This window comes from Amia ocellicauda, chromosome 6, assembly GCF_036373705.1.
Source record: "Amia ocellicauda isolate fAmiCal2 chromosome 6, fAmiCal2.hap1, whole genome shotgun sequence".
In the NCBI taxonomy this organism is placed as follows: domain Eukaryota; kingdom Metazoa; phylum Chordata; class Actinopteri; order Amiiformes; family Amiidae; genus Amia; species Amia ocellicauda.
The window spans coordinates 33,936,159-33,951,536 of record NC_089855.1 but is presented as its reverse complement, the minus strand read 5'-3'; the positions used below and the strand labels follow the sequence as shown (position 1 = coordinate 33,951,536).

Genomic DNA, 15,378 nt, shown 5'->3' with positions numbered 1-15,378 from the left:
ATTGTCTTTCCGCTAGCCATGGTTAACCACAGATTGGCTAAATAGAGTGAAAAGTTCATTAGGGAGAAGAAAACAAAAACAAAAAACGTATAGTAATGTGCCAGTGAGCTGCGCTCTGGCTAGGAAAACGAGAATGTTTTGAGTAGCTTTTATGCTGTGCCGACAGCCTAAGCTTTTTGCTGATGCTTCCGGCTCCAAATTGTAATGCACCAGTGGTACAACAGTTCACTTCCTCCCAGCATGCCTTGCGGTAACTCACAGACTTCTGTTAGGGTAAGATTAGGACAACAGGAGGTTGGGCTCACTGAGAGAGCAGTCATAAATGATAAAGCAACTCAGGCAGCTCTGAGGAAGCAAGATTGCTGAGTGAGCAACACTATGGACTTAACTTGGAATCCCAGCCTGAATGTCGGCTTCTTTCTGTAAGTTTTCTTTCTTTTTCTGCCTTGTGCTAATATATGTATTTGCATACAAATGCACACTAGAATGGAGTGCCCAAATATATTGATTTAATAATTGGTTTCCATTCTGTTTGAGTACGTTTCTCCTGAGTTGCTGTTACTTTCTTAACCAGTATAGAAAAAACCCAAACCAAACCCCCTCCCAAAGAAAACAGAAGTAAAAAAAAAAAAAAAAAAAAGTTTCAGAGTTGTTTCGTAACACTCTTGAGCAGTTTGAAGGAAAATGAATTGTGCTGTAGTATTAGTTTAGTTCTTTGTTTGCTTTTAGAGAATAACCCAGTACTGCATTTTTCTCAGTATTCAGCTTTTGCCAAGTAATGTGTTATGTGCACATGAACAAAAATCTACCTTGTTAGATTGTCTCACCCCCAAAACAATCCTACACCCACCCACACACGTGAGTAGTCAAAAATAGTTTACTGTACTATATTTTTGTCATGAAGGTCGTGTAAGAAAACAAGTAACATTTCACTAATTTAAAATGTTGGTAGATAATTGATGCGAGGACCTAAGCAGGTTTCAACTTAATGAGTCTGAGTTGGTTTTGTTCCAAATTCTTTGAGCCTGTTAAGACGTATGCTATATAGAAATTACCTGTTCAGTGCTTGCTACTGATATTATTGCTCCCTCCCTCTCTCTGATGCTGCAGTGCCCCAGCTGCCCCTGCACTCTCTGAATGGGCAGTCCCTCAGTCTTCACGGCTGAAGTACCGGCAGCTCTTCAACAGCCATGACAAAATGATGAGTGGGCACCTAACAGGTACCCGTCCTTACAGTTAAAAGCTGTAAACAGTGCTGTTATGCGTTACTCTACAAAGGGCTGGAGAACAAGGCCGCTGGCTCACTTCCTCACAGGTGGCAGAGGATGATAAAGAAGTGGCTGGAAAATTTGCTGTATTTCGATTAGCTGGCAGCTGAGCAGAAAGAAAGGGCCTAACACAGAATTTGGTTTAACTGCGGTGCTACAGAGAAATATTTGAAAAAATCTGTTGCTTCTTTGTTTAATAGCAGCTAAAATGCATCTCTTGAACTATTTTACTTTATTTTGTGAACTGCCCCCACAATAATTCCTGTATTTTCATATTAAAGTCAGATTCATACATATTAAAGGATGTAGTTTGGGAATAATACATAGATTTAAAACATCATAACTATTTGTCATCCTTTTTTATTTTATTTTTATTAAGCATTTTTTGCAGTGCATGTCTTTAATTTATTGTCACCACAAAGCCACATTAAGCAAATCCATATGGTAGAAGCTCTGTGCGCTTTAGACCTAGTTAGTCTCTAATGATCTTTTTTCTTCCTTTTAAGGGCCACAGGCAAGAACCATCCTCATGCAGTCTAGTTTACCACAAGCTCAATTAGCATCTATATGGTAAGCCTTTATTTACTGATTTATTTACATCTGTATATACATATTGAATTGAAACCCTGAAATACCTAAGGATATGTAACAATATCACCCATGTTGAACACTTTGAATAGGCATTCCCTGACAAGAGCCACATTGTTTATTACCACCTTGTGAAATGTGATCACTAGACAGGAACCCATTAAATCACTGATTTCCAACGCATTGCCAGCCTCTTTGATTTGGTGGAGCTGGCACCCCTGTAATATTAAAGAGCTGTGATGATTATTAGAGTCTCTTCCAATTTTTATGAAGGAACCTCTCGGATATCGACCAGGACGGCAAGCTGACTGCAGAGGAGTTCATCCTAGCCATGCATTTGATAGACATGGCTATGTCAGGCCAGCCCCTGCCTCCCGTTCTCCCTCCAGACTTCATCCCCCCTGCTTTCAGGTGTGTACCTCACTGTGCTCCAGTGTGCTGTGCTCCAGTGGTGTGCTACCATGCATGAATAAGTCCTACAGCCTTCTGTGACATATGAGATGGATACAGGGAGAGAGAGGTTGGTTGGTAGGTAGGTAGGTAGGTAGGTAGGAGGATAGATAGATGGATGGTTGGATGGAGAAGAATAATAAACTTTGTATTTATTTGAATTAAATAAGTTCTTGTCACAATCGGGGGCATCAAGTCCAGCTCAGGTGTTTCCCTGAAAGGGGGGTTTGCTTTCTTATTTCACATAAGATGCATGATGGTGCTCCATGATGTATTAAGTAAGTGTGCCACATGGGCAACACTGCTTTCATTGAGTATCACCAAGGGCTTGGGTACCTCCTTGCTTATGTGTAAGACCAGTACATATTTTCGTAAGCTTGTCTTCAAAATGTTGAAGCGAGATTGGCAAAGAACAATGCAGAATACTTGTTTTAGTGACCAGAGCCGGCCCACTCATATCCTCGTGGGCAGCAGTCTCTCCTGGTTTTTCGCTCCTCCCTCTTAACTACACAATCGAATTTATGTTTTGTGTAACTGAACCAAAACCCTTTTCCCAAAAAGCATCGTGTTGAAGTCAAGAGACCTGTATAAACCTGCATGGGCTACTAATGTGGGTACCACTATTAAGAGTGATCAGACATACAGAAGTTTAACTTGATTTCAGAAGTTTATCTGGATTGTCATAACAAGCTTTCAAAAAGTCGTTTTGTTTTGTTGTTGTTTCTTCTGATTTAAATTTGAAATTGTATGCATGCATGTCATTTTTCATATGACCTGAAAGTTTTTTCTTAAATATACTTTGTAGAACAAAGTTGGCTGCCATGTATGTTTTTTCTCTTGTTCAATTTGACTTAATATTATAAAGAAAAAAATCAAGATAATGGTGCTACTGGCACAAAATGATTACCAGAATAATTGTATACATTTCGGTTTTACCTTGTGTGCCTTAAATAAGATGGCAACATGTTCATTATGGTATTTTGGTGGATTAGTCCATGGTTCTGGAGTAAACTTCATGGACATTGATCATTAATGTGTTTCAGTGCCACTGAGCCTTTGAAAGCCTGTTCAGCTGACTGTCTAGTAAGTCTTTGTCTGTGTCTGTAATGCTAACTTTGCCAGTATACTCAGTTGCATTACTGGGCATATAATTTATAGTGTCATTTTGAAGTCATTATGAAAAATGCCTGCAGATGGCAGGAATGCACTGCAGTGACTCTGATTTATGAATAACTGGTGCAGATGTCTGAAGTACACAGTGGAAAACCATTTTGTCTCTTCAAGGGTGGAAGTGCTGTTATAGGACCCCCACCCTCATTTTAATTCAATTTGAATTGCACTTTGACTACTGTAATTAAGTTTGTGTGCAGATGACAACTTTCCCTCACTTCCCTTCTTTAGAACTGCATTTGCTTTTAAGAGAGCAATTCACCTTCTGGGAGTTAACCTCCCAGTGTGGAAATGTGGTGCTCTGGTGATTTGAAAAAAATGGGAGCTAAAGTGGGCCAGTGGGCATGAAGCTATTCCTTCCTAAAGATGTAGGCCTATGCATTTGCTTGTGCTTTATTTCATGAGATGTTGCTTGTCTTTCACATTCCCAACACAACATAGCAGGGCACATTTAAGTAACAACTTGGTAACTACACTAGATCTTTTCACTCTGTTGTACATTGCAAACTACAGCTGTTGCCTACTGACCCTCATTTTAAATGTAATTACCTATCACGCAAGAGTTTAGATATTGTTTAAGTACATGGTCAGGCAACGGATGATCATTACCTACATTCATTAAGCAGGTACATGCTTGGTTCTCTAAGCCTTTTGTATTCGAAGCTTTAAATGCTTGATTAAATGCTTTTTAAAAATGATTTAATCCATATTATCCAAAACTAAAATACAAACATAATAAGATCAGTTCTACTTACGAAAAACGGAAATGCTACATTTTTCTGGTATCATTGCAGTGTACACACGGAATCGAGTGAATTAACAGATGTAAAATAAAAACTATGCAATGTCTTATTCTGTGTTCTGGTGGAAGATTTGTTTTATTTTTTTATTTTTGTTGTGGTGTATTGCACAGTTTAGAATCTCCAGTTACTTATTCCACAGTCCCCTTTCATTCCAAGCATTGCAATTTGGCAACATGATATGTCAACGTTTATACAGCCCGAAAGTCTAGCCATATATATGGCAAGGGTGTGTATGTGGTGGGGGGAGGGGGGACGTTTTCCAGAATGCGGATTCATTGACAAACAGACTCGCAAGCATCATAGCCTCAAGAGTCACATCACCTCATACGACCCATTTCAGCAGCACAGGCCTGCCACTTCTTGACTGAACTTGCAGGAAAACTTTTCAGTGCTTGTGGATTTATTTTCTGTGATTTCCATGCCCTTCTAAAATTGGATGATGCAGAGAGAACTCTAGTTTTATTATGCGCACATATGGAACACAGGCATTCATTTAAATGTTGTCCAGTGAGGGGAATTCTAAAGTAATCGGCTAGGAAGTATCAGAAAATGTGTTGAGCTTCGAGATTTAAAGTCTACTTCTTACAAACTTAGGGGAACAGAGCTGACCTGGATTTGACTGAGAAATCTCAGCTATTGCAGTGTTCTGGTGGGATAAGTCTTGTGTCCCCACAGCCCCCCCACAGTGGATCACAGACCCAGGCACTGTGGCAGGCACCTTTGTAAACCACAGGAAATCACTCTATTCAGATCCAAGAATGTCCTGGCGCGGCATACCCAACCCAGTCCTGATTCAGAGACAGTGCCATCAAAGACTGGCAAAGTGAAGCCCTTGCACAGCCCCCCACACTGGCCAGCACTGGGAGTCTGATTATTTAAGTTTAAATAAACTTTGATATAGAATACAGTAAGGACAGAACAATAGTGCTAAGGTGATGTCTTTATTAACAGTGAATAGCCCGGCCTATGGATTTGGCTTTGACAGTGGCAGAAGGAAAGAGTATATCAAGTGTCTGCAGTAATTAAAATTTTATCAAACTGGTTCCTACTGTCAGCTGTCCGGGTTGTTAACCAGGACGCAAACGACAACATTTGTGTGTTACAACACTAAAGTCACGTTCAAATATTATATAGATTTTCTCCGAAAACTATGGATTTTATAATGTTTTTTCAGCACTGAAGAGGCTTATGTAGGTTTTCACAAAGTGGTGCCTGGAAGAATGAACATCCTTTTTGCCATTGTCTCTAATGTGTTCACAGAACTGGCAAAAGCAAAAGCCTGTCATGAACTTTTAAATTACTAGCACAGACACTAGTTTCTTGTGTGTTGCTCGGTGCCGATGTGACTCAAATGGAGAAGAGTCTACCCGCTCTGTGATTACCAGAAACCGCTTTCATAGAAGGAAATAATTGCTTAACAATCGGCCTGTTCGGATGTGTGCTTTTCCTTTTTTTTTTTCTTCTGAGCAATTATTGTTACATTTGATTGGGACAGGACACAGGAATGATTGTTCAACCTAAAAAACATACAAGACCGTTCCTTCTGAGTTCAGGACTATTTCTCGGTTAATTCGGGGTTTGATTTTGGCAAAGATTAACTTTGTGACCGAAGTAATAGACTGAGGCACAAAGCATACTTGTCAATAAAGTTTCCATGCACTTCCATTTCCAAGTGGAAATGTGTGCACAAGGTGGTAGACGCCACATTTTAATACAGAAGTATTGGTCAAACCTAATATTTGTAATAAGAGATTTTTACAAGTTGCTATTACTATTATTCCATTTCCTAATTTATTAAGTACCTAGGAAATGTATCCTGATTTATTGTTTTTCAAACTAAGTGAAAAGGTACATGAACTATTGAAATAACTGTCTTGTGAATGTCCCTGTATTTATCTTTAAATTAGTTTGTTAATTATTTTTCTTTACAATTCTGAACTGCCTTTTCCATTTCTCATTTGGTCTCTGGTAAGTCAGGGTCACTTTCATATTGACATTGGTTATACTGAACCCTGCTCTGGGGAGAACAGGGCAGCTGTCTGTGTGGTAATGCAGTGCAGTGGACCTATCTTGTGCTTTTTATCTAGAAGAGTTCGCTCTGGAAGTGGCATCTCCACCACCAGTCTACATTTGGTGGACCAGAGGGTCCAGGAGGAGCCTGTTGAGGAGGAGCTGCCCCCAGAAAAGAAGCTTCCAGGTGGGTGTCTGTCCCTTTCTCTCTCCAGGGCCAACGCAATTATGCATATATCACATTTCCAATGGATAGGCTATCACATGGGGGTCAAACTCCAGTCCTATTTGACCATATTGTGTTCATTTTTTTTTATTACAATAAGTAAAACTACCAATTACTCAATTCATTTTTTTGAAATCTTATGTGTATGGCTGATAGCTTAAAACATTGATTACTTGAGATATTTGACCCACCGAACTTTGGAGAGAAGCGTTTAATTAATCCAGTTAATCGTGTATTAAGGAGCTCAGAATTGGGCCAGAACAAAAACCAGAAGACACGGTGGCCCTCTAGGACTGTAGTCTGACACCCCAGGGCTAATGCTTTTGCTCCAGGGGATATGTTAAAAAACAAAACAAACCACCCAACTGAGAAGAATGCTGGTCTCAATCCCACTTTTATTTAAAGCTGCTTCTCATGTAGGGTGTGCAAATCACTCTGATTTTTTTACTTTTTAATCCATTTCTGCTTGCTCCACCTCAGTCACTCACTCACTCACTCACTCATCCCCTCATGAGTGTCACCAATCAATGTTTGACCTCCAGTCTCAGTGTTTGGTGGGTTTGTGGGGGTGCTCCTGCTTAAGCAAACTCACTGATGTGGAGTTTGATAATGGAAACTCTTCAGCTTTGACTTCATAAAGGTGTTTTCAAAGGCATACTATAATGGCGTTTACCCAGACAAGAATGTACTGGGCCCAGCCAACTAGTAATAGAGTACTGGTTCTTAGCCAATAGTTTATTGAACTATGTATATTTCATGAACTCCATACGTATCTGATTGGATGTAAATGTATTGGCACTATATTTTCATGTATTGGAACATTTATCTGCATTGACATACAAATTCTGATGCTGTATGTATGTTATGTATGTATCTATGCATGTATATAAAGGTGTTAACCTCTTAGCCCTGGCTAAATCGCACTCATTCAGACCCGCCTTGATTTGCTCCTCTAGTTTACCAGGCAAAGTAATGTGTCACTTCTCTATCTTACCTGATGTGCTGGTGTAGAATGGCTTCAACAGTGCACTTCAGCTGAGGATGAAATGAAAGCTCTCCTACAAGTAAAGTGTTTTACAATGCATTGGGGTGAGCAGCACTATCTAAATCTTACTTTACATCTTATTAATTCACTATAGAGCTTATATTTTCATTCATGAAAAGAAAACAAAAAGAAAAAAGGTTTGATATGTGCAAATAATCCTTACTTGAATGATCAATGTGAAAATGCAAATAATAGCAAGCAGAATTTTGTGTCCTGGATCTTAATCTTAGCCTTTAATCAACCTATACTTTACTTTACTATAAGTTTAGTATTCCAAATTGAGTATTATAATGTTATCAACATCCAGGTTTTCCCACCAAATGCACAGTCTGCTGCTTTCAATCAATAATGAATACCTGCATTAATGCCACATTCTCATATCGGCTCATATCAACATTCTCAACTTCAAAAATTCAAAAGTTAACATCCTGTTAACTTCCTTTCAATGTCCCCCTCGAAAGATTGCTCTAGGAAGTTCCCAGTCTTGGAACCAAGCATCTCTTTTCCTCCTCTGCCTCCCCAGTGACGTTCGAGGACAAGAAACGGGAGAACTTTGAACGGGGAAACCTGGAGTTGGAGAAACGGCGGCAGGCCCTTCTGGAGCAGCAGCGCAAGGAGCAGGAGCGCCTGGCAACCCTGGAGCGGCAGGAGCAGGAGCGGCGTGAGCGCGAGCGGCTGGAGCAGGAGCGGCGGCGGCAGCTGGAACTGGAGAAGCAGCTGGAGAAGCAGAGGGAGCTGGAGAGGCAGCGCGAGGAGGAGCGCAGGAAAGAGATCGAGAGGAGAGAGGTGAGCGTCGGCTTGGGCGTTACCCAGTTCAATGTGTTTTTCTTTTCCCTTTTTCTTTTTAATGTACACCAGCACCTCAACATTTGAAATTTGCAAAATCGTAGCTGATTATACTGCCCACACTTAATATGCAACCTTCACATTTTCTCAGGCTTAATACTAAACCTTATAATAGAGTTCTTAGGTTAGAAAAACTAGGAAAACCAAATAAAAATTTGAATAGAAAGATCCAGAAAGAAACTTAAAGCTGTATTTTTAAATTTTTTAATCTGAGCACCCAATATACTGTACACTCTCAATTACATGTATAAAGCACAGTAAACAATTTGGATTTAAAAATTCACAAATTCAATCGGAAAACCGATTTTTCTTTGCTTTTAATGGATTGTACAGTGGACTCATTCACAGGAAACACGCGGCCGACAGCTGATGCATTCGTACCATTCACCAGTTTATTTAATGCTTCATATTTCTGTGAGAGTCATCACTTTCTTTGATCTATTTGAAGTAGATTCACATTTACTAGATTTTCTTTTGGAAAAAGTAAAAATCGTAATGGTAAATAAAAAATTATAGTAAGTATACAAATCAAAGCTGACTAAAAGCAGAGTTGAAATCTGAGGGGGAAGCAGGCAAGACTGAAAATACCTGGAAGTGGGAACGATGGCGGCCTAGTGCATATAACATTGTAACGGTATGTACAAAAAAAAGACGGTAGTATGTACTAGTATTTTGTGTTTTTAGTCTCTTCCACAGCAAATGTGATTTTGGAGCTATCTCCTGTTAAGTATCTAAGCTAAGGACACCACATCCATGGGCCAATGCGGGATTCGAACCTATGACCTTATGGTTAGAGGGATGTTATGGTTACCTTGCAAATTCCCGAATTCGTGAATGCTGAGGTGCTGATGTATTGTTCGATTTCTGTGTTACTGTAAGTGTTTTAAAAGCTTTTGTATTTTCAAATGTATTCATTCATTCATTCAACTTCAATCCTCTTTCTTCCATGTCATTTTCCTTATCTCACTCCTGTTCTTTTTCCTTTTCATTTTAATTAGTTACGGCAAAAATAAGTTCTGAAAACCATTTTCAGTAGCTTAGGAGAAAATATAGTGGATAAGAAAAAGTATCCAGGGAGGATTTAATGCCAATTCCCTGAAAGATAAGTGATATGTACCAGGTTACCTATCCACCTTGTCATTAATGGCATAACACTCCATTCCAAATTCCAATGTTTCAGTAAAAGCAGGGCTTTCTGTCAAGGTTTTTTAAAGAGACTTTATTTTTACTACTAAAAGTGTTTGCACAAATTAAAATCATACAGTACAGAATAGACACACCAGAGCCCTACTAAGAGGTGAATAGCAGTGAGTTGAAGGACCCTGGTAATTGCAACATTTTATCTGGCTGCCTGAAGACTGCTTAATTATGGTTTACATTCAAGTATTTATAGCAGAGGATGCATATAAAATGAGTGAGCAAACCCCCTAATCTTCAGATTGCTCTGTGCAATAACATGCATTAGGTGGCCTTTCATTGTGTGTATAAAGGCCTCTGACTCACTGAAATAGAGCATAGCAGCTGGCACACTCCTGGCACACTATTGACACTTGGGTAGGGAAACTTTGATTGGTAGCAAAGCAGGAGTGGCTTGGATTATAAGGGAGCATTCAGCCTCTTTCGTTGTCAATAACCCCCCACTTTGAGCTTTCTCACAGCGGGCACCATTTTTGTTTCCCGCAGGCAGCCAAAAGGGAGCTTGAGAGGCAGCGGCAACTTGAGTGGGAGAGGAACCGGCGCCAAGAGCTGCTCAACCAGAGGAACAAGGAGCAGGAGAACATAGTGGTCTTAAAGGCCAGGAAGAAGACGCTGGAGTTTGAACTGGAGGCTCTCGTAGGTTTCCGCCGTTCCTGTGAGGCCTTGCCCCAAACTGTAGGCCAAGTCAGACACTGTGGGTCTTCTGAGGAGAGTCTGTAATTACCCACTTACGGAAATTGGAATTTTGTCCACCGAATACTTGAGAAAAGTGTCAGATGTAAACAGTTCAGAGAACAAGCTGCATACATCCAGACTCGGTTTCATTTTGAAAAAGTTTTATTTGTGGTAATCTTACATAATCTTTTCCCTTTTCTCAAGTCCTCAATTCTCTACGGTACATTTTTCTTTAGATCGCATGAGAAAAAGTAATATTCATCTGAAATCCATATTGTGAAAGTTGTTCTTATTTTTTTGTAGTGTAAGGCCTTAATGACCCTATCTATTATAATACTGTGGTTTAATGGCCTCCTGGCTACCTGCCCTTGTGACACACCACTGATTGTGTGCTGCCCCCTCTCCCACAGGAACTCCTTGGTAATAGCATAGCTGGATTTGGATACATGCTCGCTTTTGGCTTTAGGGTACATCTTGCTTGGCTGAGGCTATTTCTGTACCATACTAAGTCTCTTATATATATATATATATATATATATATATATATATATATATATATATATATATATATATATATATATATATATATATTATAAAATATACCTATGCTCCTTTTTAGAACTGGAACTGGAAATGATCCCAGCAAAGAGTGTGTTAAAAATGTTCCCTCCCAAAAAGTTAATTGGTTTGGTAGATGATGCCCCCACACTCAGAAATTAATAAACTGGTAACTGGAAAGAATTCCAATAAAGATAGGGGTAAATGCTGTCTTTCATAATGTAAAAAAGCTCCCTTTTCTCTCTCCCACAGCCTCTGCACAGTGAGGTCCTAATTCAGTAATCATTAGAAAATAATTCAATCAAATTCTTGTGTGATTAAGTCAGAGTTACATCATGCATTTCTAACTCCCAGCTCCAGAATAAGGCCATATGCCAGACCCTCACTGAATCTCTTTCCTTATAAAGGACTATCTGACATCATAGTTGGTTTCATCACAGTTGGACTCTGTATCATGCACTTGCTGGGAAGCCTGACTATCACCTACTCTTGTGAGAGAAGGGCACCTTTGTTTTGGACAAGGTCCTTTCTTTTTTTGTGATATCAAAAGAAAAAAGTGATAGTGATAGAAGTGATTAAGTAGGAGTATTCGGAAGTGTTTGCATAGAAAACGCTTGCTTTGTGATGGTGTTTTGTACACAAGTCTCTGTCACAGGCAGTTGATGAAAAGCTGATAATTGTTTTGGCACAGGGTATTACAAGGCTATTTAAAGCTGCCGCTAGAAGCACTTTTGAGTGTCAAGGGAGTACTGGTGTTTGTTCCATTCTGTTTTTGGCCAGATCTGAAACTTAACTGGAAGCTGAAGCATTGAGTGGTGGTCTTGTGGGTTTTGCACTTTACTAGAAAAGGACTGCATCAAAAAAGTGTCCATAAATATACTTTGTCCAAAAAGCAAGTGGTTTCCCTGTAGCCTTAAAGTCATGGCCCACTCACCGTCAGTTTCACTGTGCAGCCTATGGCATAAACAAAGTATTAAAACACACTGTAGTGCAGTTGTTGAGATCTTAAAATTTGAAATCACAGAATTCAAAGCCCTGTCCTAAGCTGGCGGTGGTATTTTTTATTTTTGTATTTGTTTGATTTTGTGGGTGGTGGAAGAGATGGATAGAAAAACTCACTAAGTCTGTGCTTTACCATCTTCACACAGAATGACAAGAAGCACCAGCTGGAAGGGAAGCTGCAGGACCTGCGGTTCCGCCTGTCGGCCCAGCGGCACGAGATCGAGACCACGAACAAGACGCGCGAGCTTCGGATCGCTGAAATCACGCACCTCCAGCAACAGCTCCAGGTGAGGACTGCTAATGGTTACCTTCTTGGTAAAGCTTTTGCTCTTTGATTTGATGAAGACATTTATGTTCACAGGGACTTCATATTAACAGTAACTCCTGATTACAACGTCCTTCAGTTACTATCTAGCCAAATGAGAGCAGCCGTTATCCACTTTTGTGCGCAACAAAAGCATGCAAACTAATCGCATTTGATATCTTAGTATTTAAAATGAATTGCAATAATACATTTGTTGAGTATTATAATAATTTAAAACTGTAATTTTAACTGATTTTAAAAGGGACTGTTTTCGACAGACACCCAAATACATGTGACCTAATTACTGCAGAATAAGCTCAATTCTAATAAAGGCATTTCAATTGACTTCTCTCATGGTAGTTCTTGTCGTGTTGTATATTGGGAAGTAAGCCATAGAACTAGTACACCATGATATTTAAACTGGCAGTTTTAAGTGATCTAGTTTTTAACATTTGATCTCTACAAATCTATCCATGTAAATGTACTCAAAAAGAAGGCCGCTTGCCAGGAATACCGAACATCTGGTGTTGACGTATATCAGAACCCTCACCTCCTGATAACTTAAGTGGATCACAAGGCTGCGAAATTGGAGTCCTATGTGTTTCATTGACTTGTGATTACTGTACAAATGCCATCTGATCCTGAAGAGATGTCACCAACATGTCCTTTGTTAAATCAGAGCTGTGAGATTACCACAGCATAATAATAGGCCATCCTGCCACTGGAGGATAAATTAGGCAACTGCAAGGATGAAGTGCCAGGATGAGTACTTGGCATAACTTGTCACGCTCAGTTTAAACCGAACACTGAACTGAATTGGATGATCCAGCAAAATTTGGAGGTGAAATCAACTGACCTGTTTTGGCAACAATGAATATCTGTTTAAGAAAACAAAGCTGGGTTAAATAAGTATAAAAACGTCTTTCTTGACTCGATAAAAACACAATTCAGCCCTTTTGCTTTTGCCAGTTTTAATCATCTGAGTTTATTCAAGCATGACAAGAAATCTGCTTTTCTTACTCAAAAAATATAAAATGTTGACTTGTGGCCATTCCTAATACTATCTATTATTAATGTGGTATTTATTCAGCTATTAGTTTCAATTGAAACTAAAACCATTCTGATTCTACTCCTGTGAGCAGGGCATTCATACTTCTGCCCTGTATATAATGCAAGATTAAATTAAAATGAAATTAATTTAAAATTAGATTAAAACCTGTATTGACAACAAGCTGATGTTTTTGTTTTTTTTCTTTTCTTTTTTTTCTGGGTTCTTGCAGGAATCGCAGCAAATGCTTGGGAGACTGATACCTGAGAAGCAGTCCCTCAATGACCACTTAAAACAGGTGCAGCAAAACAGTTTGCATAGTAAGTATCTCCAATTTTCCACTAGTTTCCACTCAGCCTTTCTTGTACAAAACTCTTCAATCTCCTCAGTATCACTGTCTAGTGTGATGTATCATTGTTATTATTTATTTTATAGCAGATGCCCTTACCCAGGGCACCTCAAAGAAACCTATTAAAGTGCAGGCAAATGTTTTTTTTTAAATAAATACCAATTACAATCCTCAATCCTAATTCAGGTCAATTAAACTATAATCATGCATTAATGCAATTTAATTTAAGGCCATTTAAGTTAAGGCAATTCAAATGTGAGACAAAGTACAGATAAATACCAATAGAAAGGGAGCTTCAACACTGGCGAGAAGGTAAGTTGATCAAAGTATATTGTTCCTGCAGGAGATTCCCTCCTAACCCTCAGAAAGGCTTTAGAAGTGAAGGAGAGCACACGACAACAGCTGCGAGATCAGCTGGATATAGTGGAGAAGGAGACCCGGTCCAAACTGCTGGAGATAGACGCCTTCAATAATCAGCTGAAGGTACCAGACCTCACTGCCTGCTACACAAGCACACACAGACACATATGGCACTGCACCTCAACTCTCATTTGTCACAGACCACACACACAATTTTTTTGGATGGCTGATTTGCAGAAGGCTGTCTGTAATTTGTGCTGACAATTTACAAAAAGCATTTTAAAATGATTATCTTGTCTTGGAAGGCTCCAGAATACTTAATGGGTTTATTAAATGGATCTGAGTTTTCATTTGGCTTTGTTTGCATATCAAATTATACTTCATCCCCTTCCCAACACCTGAATGGAATGGCCTTATCTCATAGGATTAGAACCTATATCAGATCTGTTCTTGTTCTTTCTATTTAAAGTCTCTGTTTTCAGGTTACAACACAGCATGTTTTAACCACAGATTGACCATCTAAAAAATGAAACTAAATGGATTTGTTCTCTTTGAGTGCAGACATTCAAATATTTTAAGGAATCTTTTAAGGTTCTGTTAACTGTGGAACATTGGCCTTATGCCCCATGTTAACAATCTGGTGCTGGACGCGTCCGTCCCGCCCACTGAGGACATGATTCGCTTTCAGAAGCGGAGGTGTGTGTTTGACTTGTAGACGCAGGGAAGAGATCAGATACATTGTGTCGGATGATCTATGTGTGATCACGAAGAAATCAGTTTTATTAGCAGCATGGAGTGAAATCCACGTACAGAAACAATGACTGCTTACAGTTAATATCCGAGTGCATTAAAAACATGGATTTCACAGGACTGGTGCAGTGCCGGGACTAGTTAAAAATAAACTGAAGAATAATAATCGGATCGGAGCAGCCGATGTTATTAATATTTTATGAACAGCTGGCCGGTGTTTCAGGCTGTTTTGTGAATGGTGTGCAAGACAATCCGCAGAGACTATTAGTATGAAGGCGAACACGATTCAGTTAACGTGTGCCCATTTACAAGTTAAATGAATGAATAAATAAATACAGCAGATCTGGGTTTACCTCTAAAACATTAAGGACTGGTTTAATAAATGCATCCATAAACGCCATGACTGAAACGCGCACACTTTAGTTAAATGAAACCTGCTATATTGTAGCTGGATAATTAATCGTTAAACGTGTGTATTTTGTTTCAACTGTAACTTGCCAAGGTTAAGGACGTCTGATAAGTAAATTATAAATGATACGGCAAAAAGTATTGTTTGCAGTTACAAATCTGTAGTAAGAGTAATAAGTTAAGGGAGTCACGCTGTGTCATTTAAAATACATATATACTAGCACAAATGATGACGATAATAATAACAATACATATTTGCTATTTAGTATTATTGTTGCAAATGGAAACGTATTCTTATGGGAACATGCTAGTCTGAATATA

At 39.2% G+C, this 15,378-nt stretch overlaps 1 protein-coding gene across 6 annotated transcripts in view; it reads left to right on the top strand.

The window, feature by feature from the left end:
• The window catches only part of itsn1 (intersectin 1 (SH3 domain protein)), a 146,442-nt gene that overhangs the window by 65,994 nt on the left and 65,070 nt on the right, over nt 1-15,378 (top strand). For 2 of the 6 annotated variants that reach the window (XM_066706992.1, XM_066706994.1), the window contains 10 exons: nt 1,111-1,220; nt 1,775-1,838; nt 2,130-2,267; nt 6,367-6,476; nt 7,527-7,604; nt 8,084-8,346; nt 10,090-10,239; nt 11,985-12,125; nt 13,423-13,510; nt 13,883-14,022. In XM_066706992.1, coding sequence (XP_066563089.1) covers nt 1,111-1,220; nt 1,775-1,838; nt 2,130-2,267; nt 6,367-6,476; nt 7,527-7,604; nt 8,084-8,346; nt 10,090-10,239; nt 11,985-12,125; nt 13,423-13,510; nt 13,883-14,022 — 1,282 coding nt within the window. Of the gene's footprint in view, nt 1-20; nt 423-1,110; nt 1,221-1,774; nt 1,839-2,129; nt 2,268-6,366; nt 6,477-7,526; nt 7,605-8,083; nt 8,347-10,089; nt 10,240-11,984; nt 12,126-13,422; nt 13,511-13,882; nt 14,023-15,378 lie in introns of those variants that run through there. The other 4 variants (XM_066706997.1, XM_066706996.1, XM_066706998.1 and 1 more) reach the window with 3 other exon arrangements.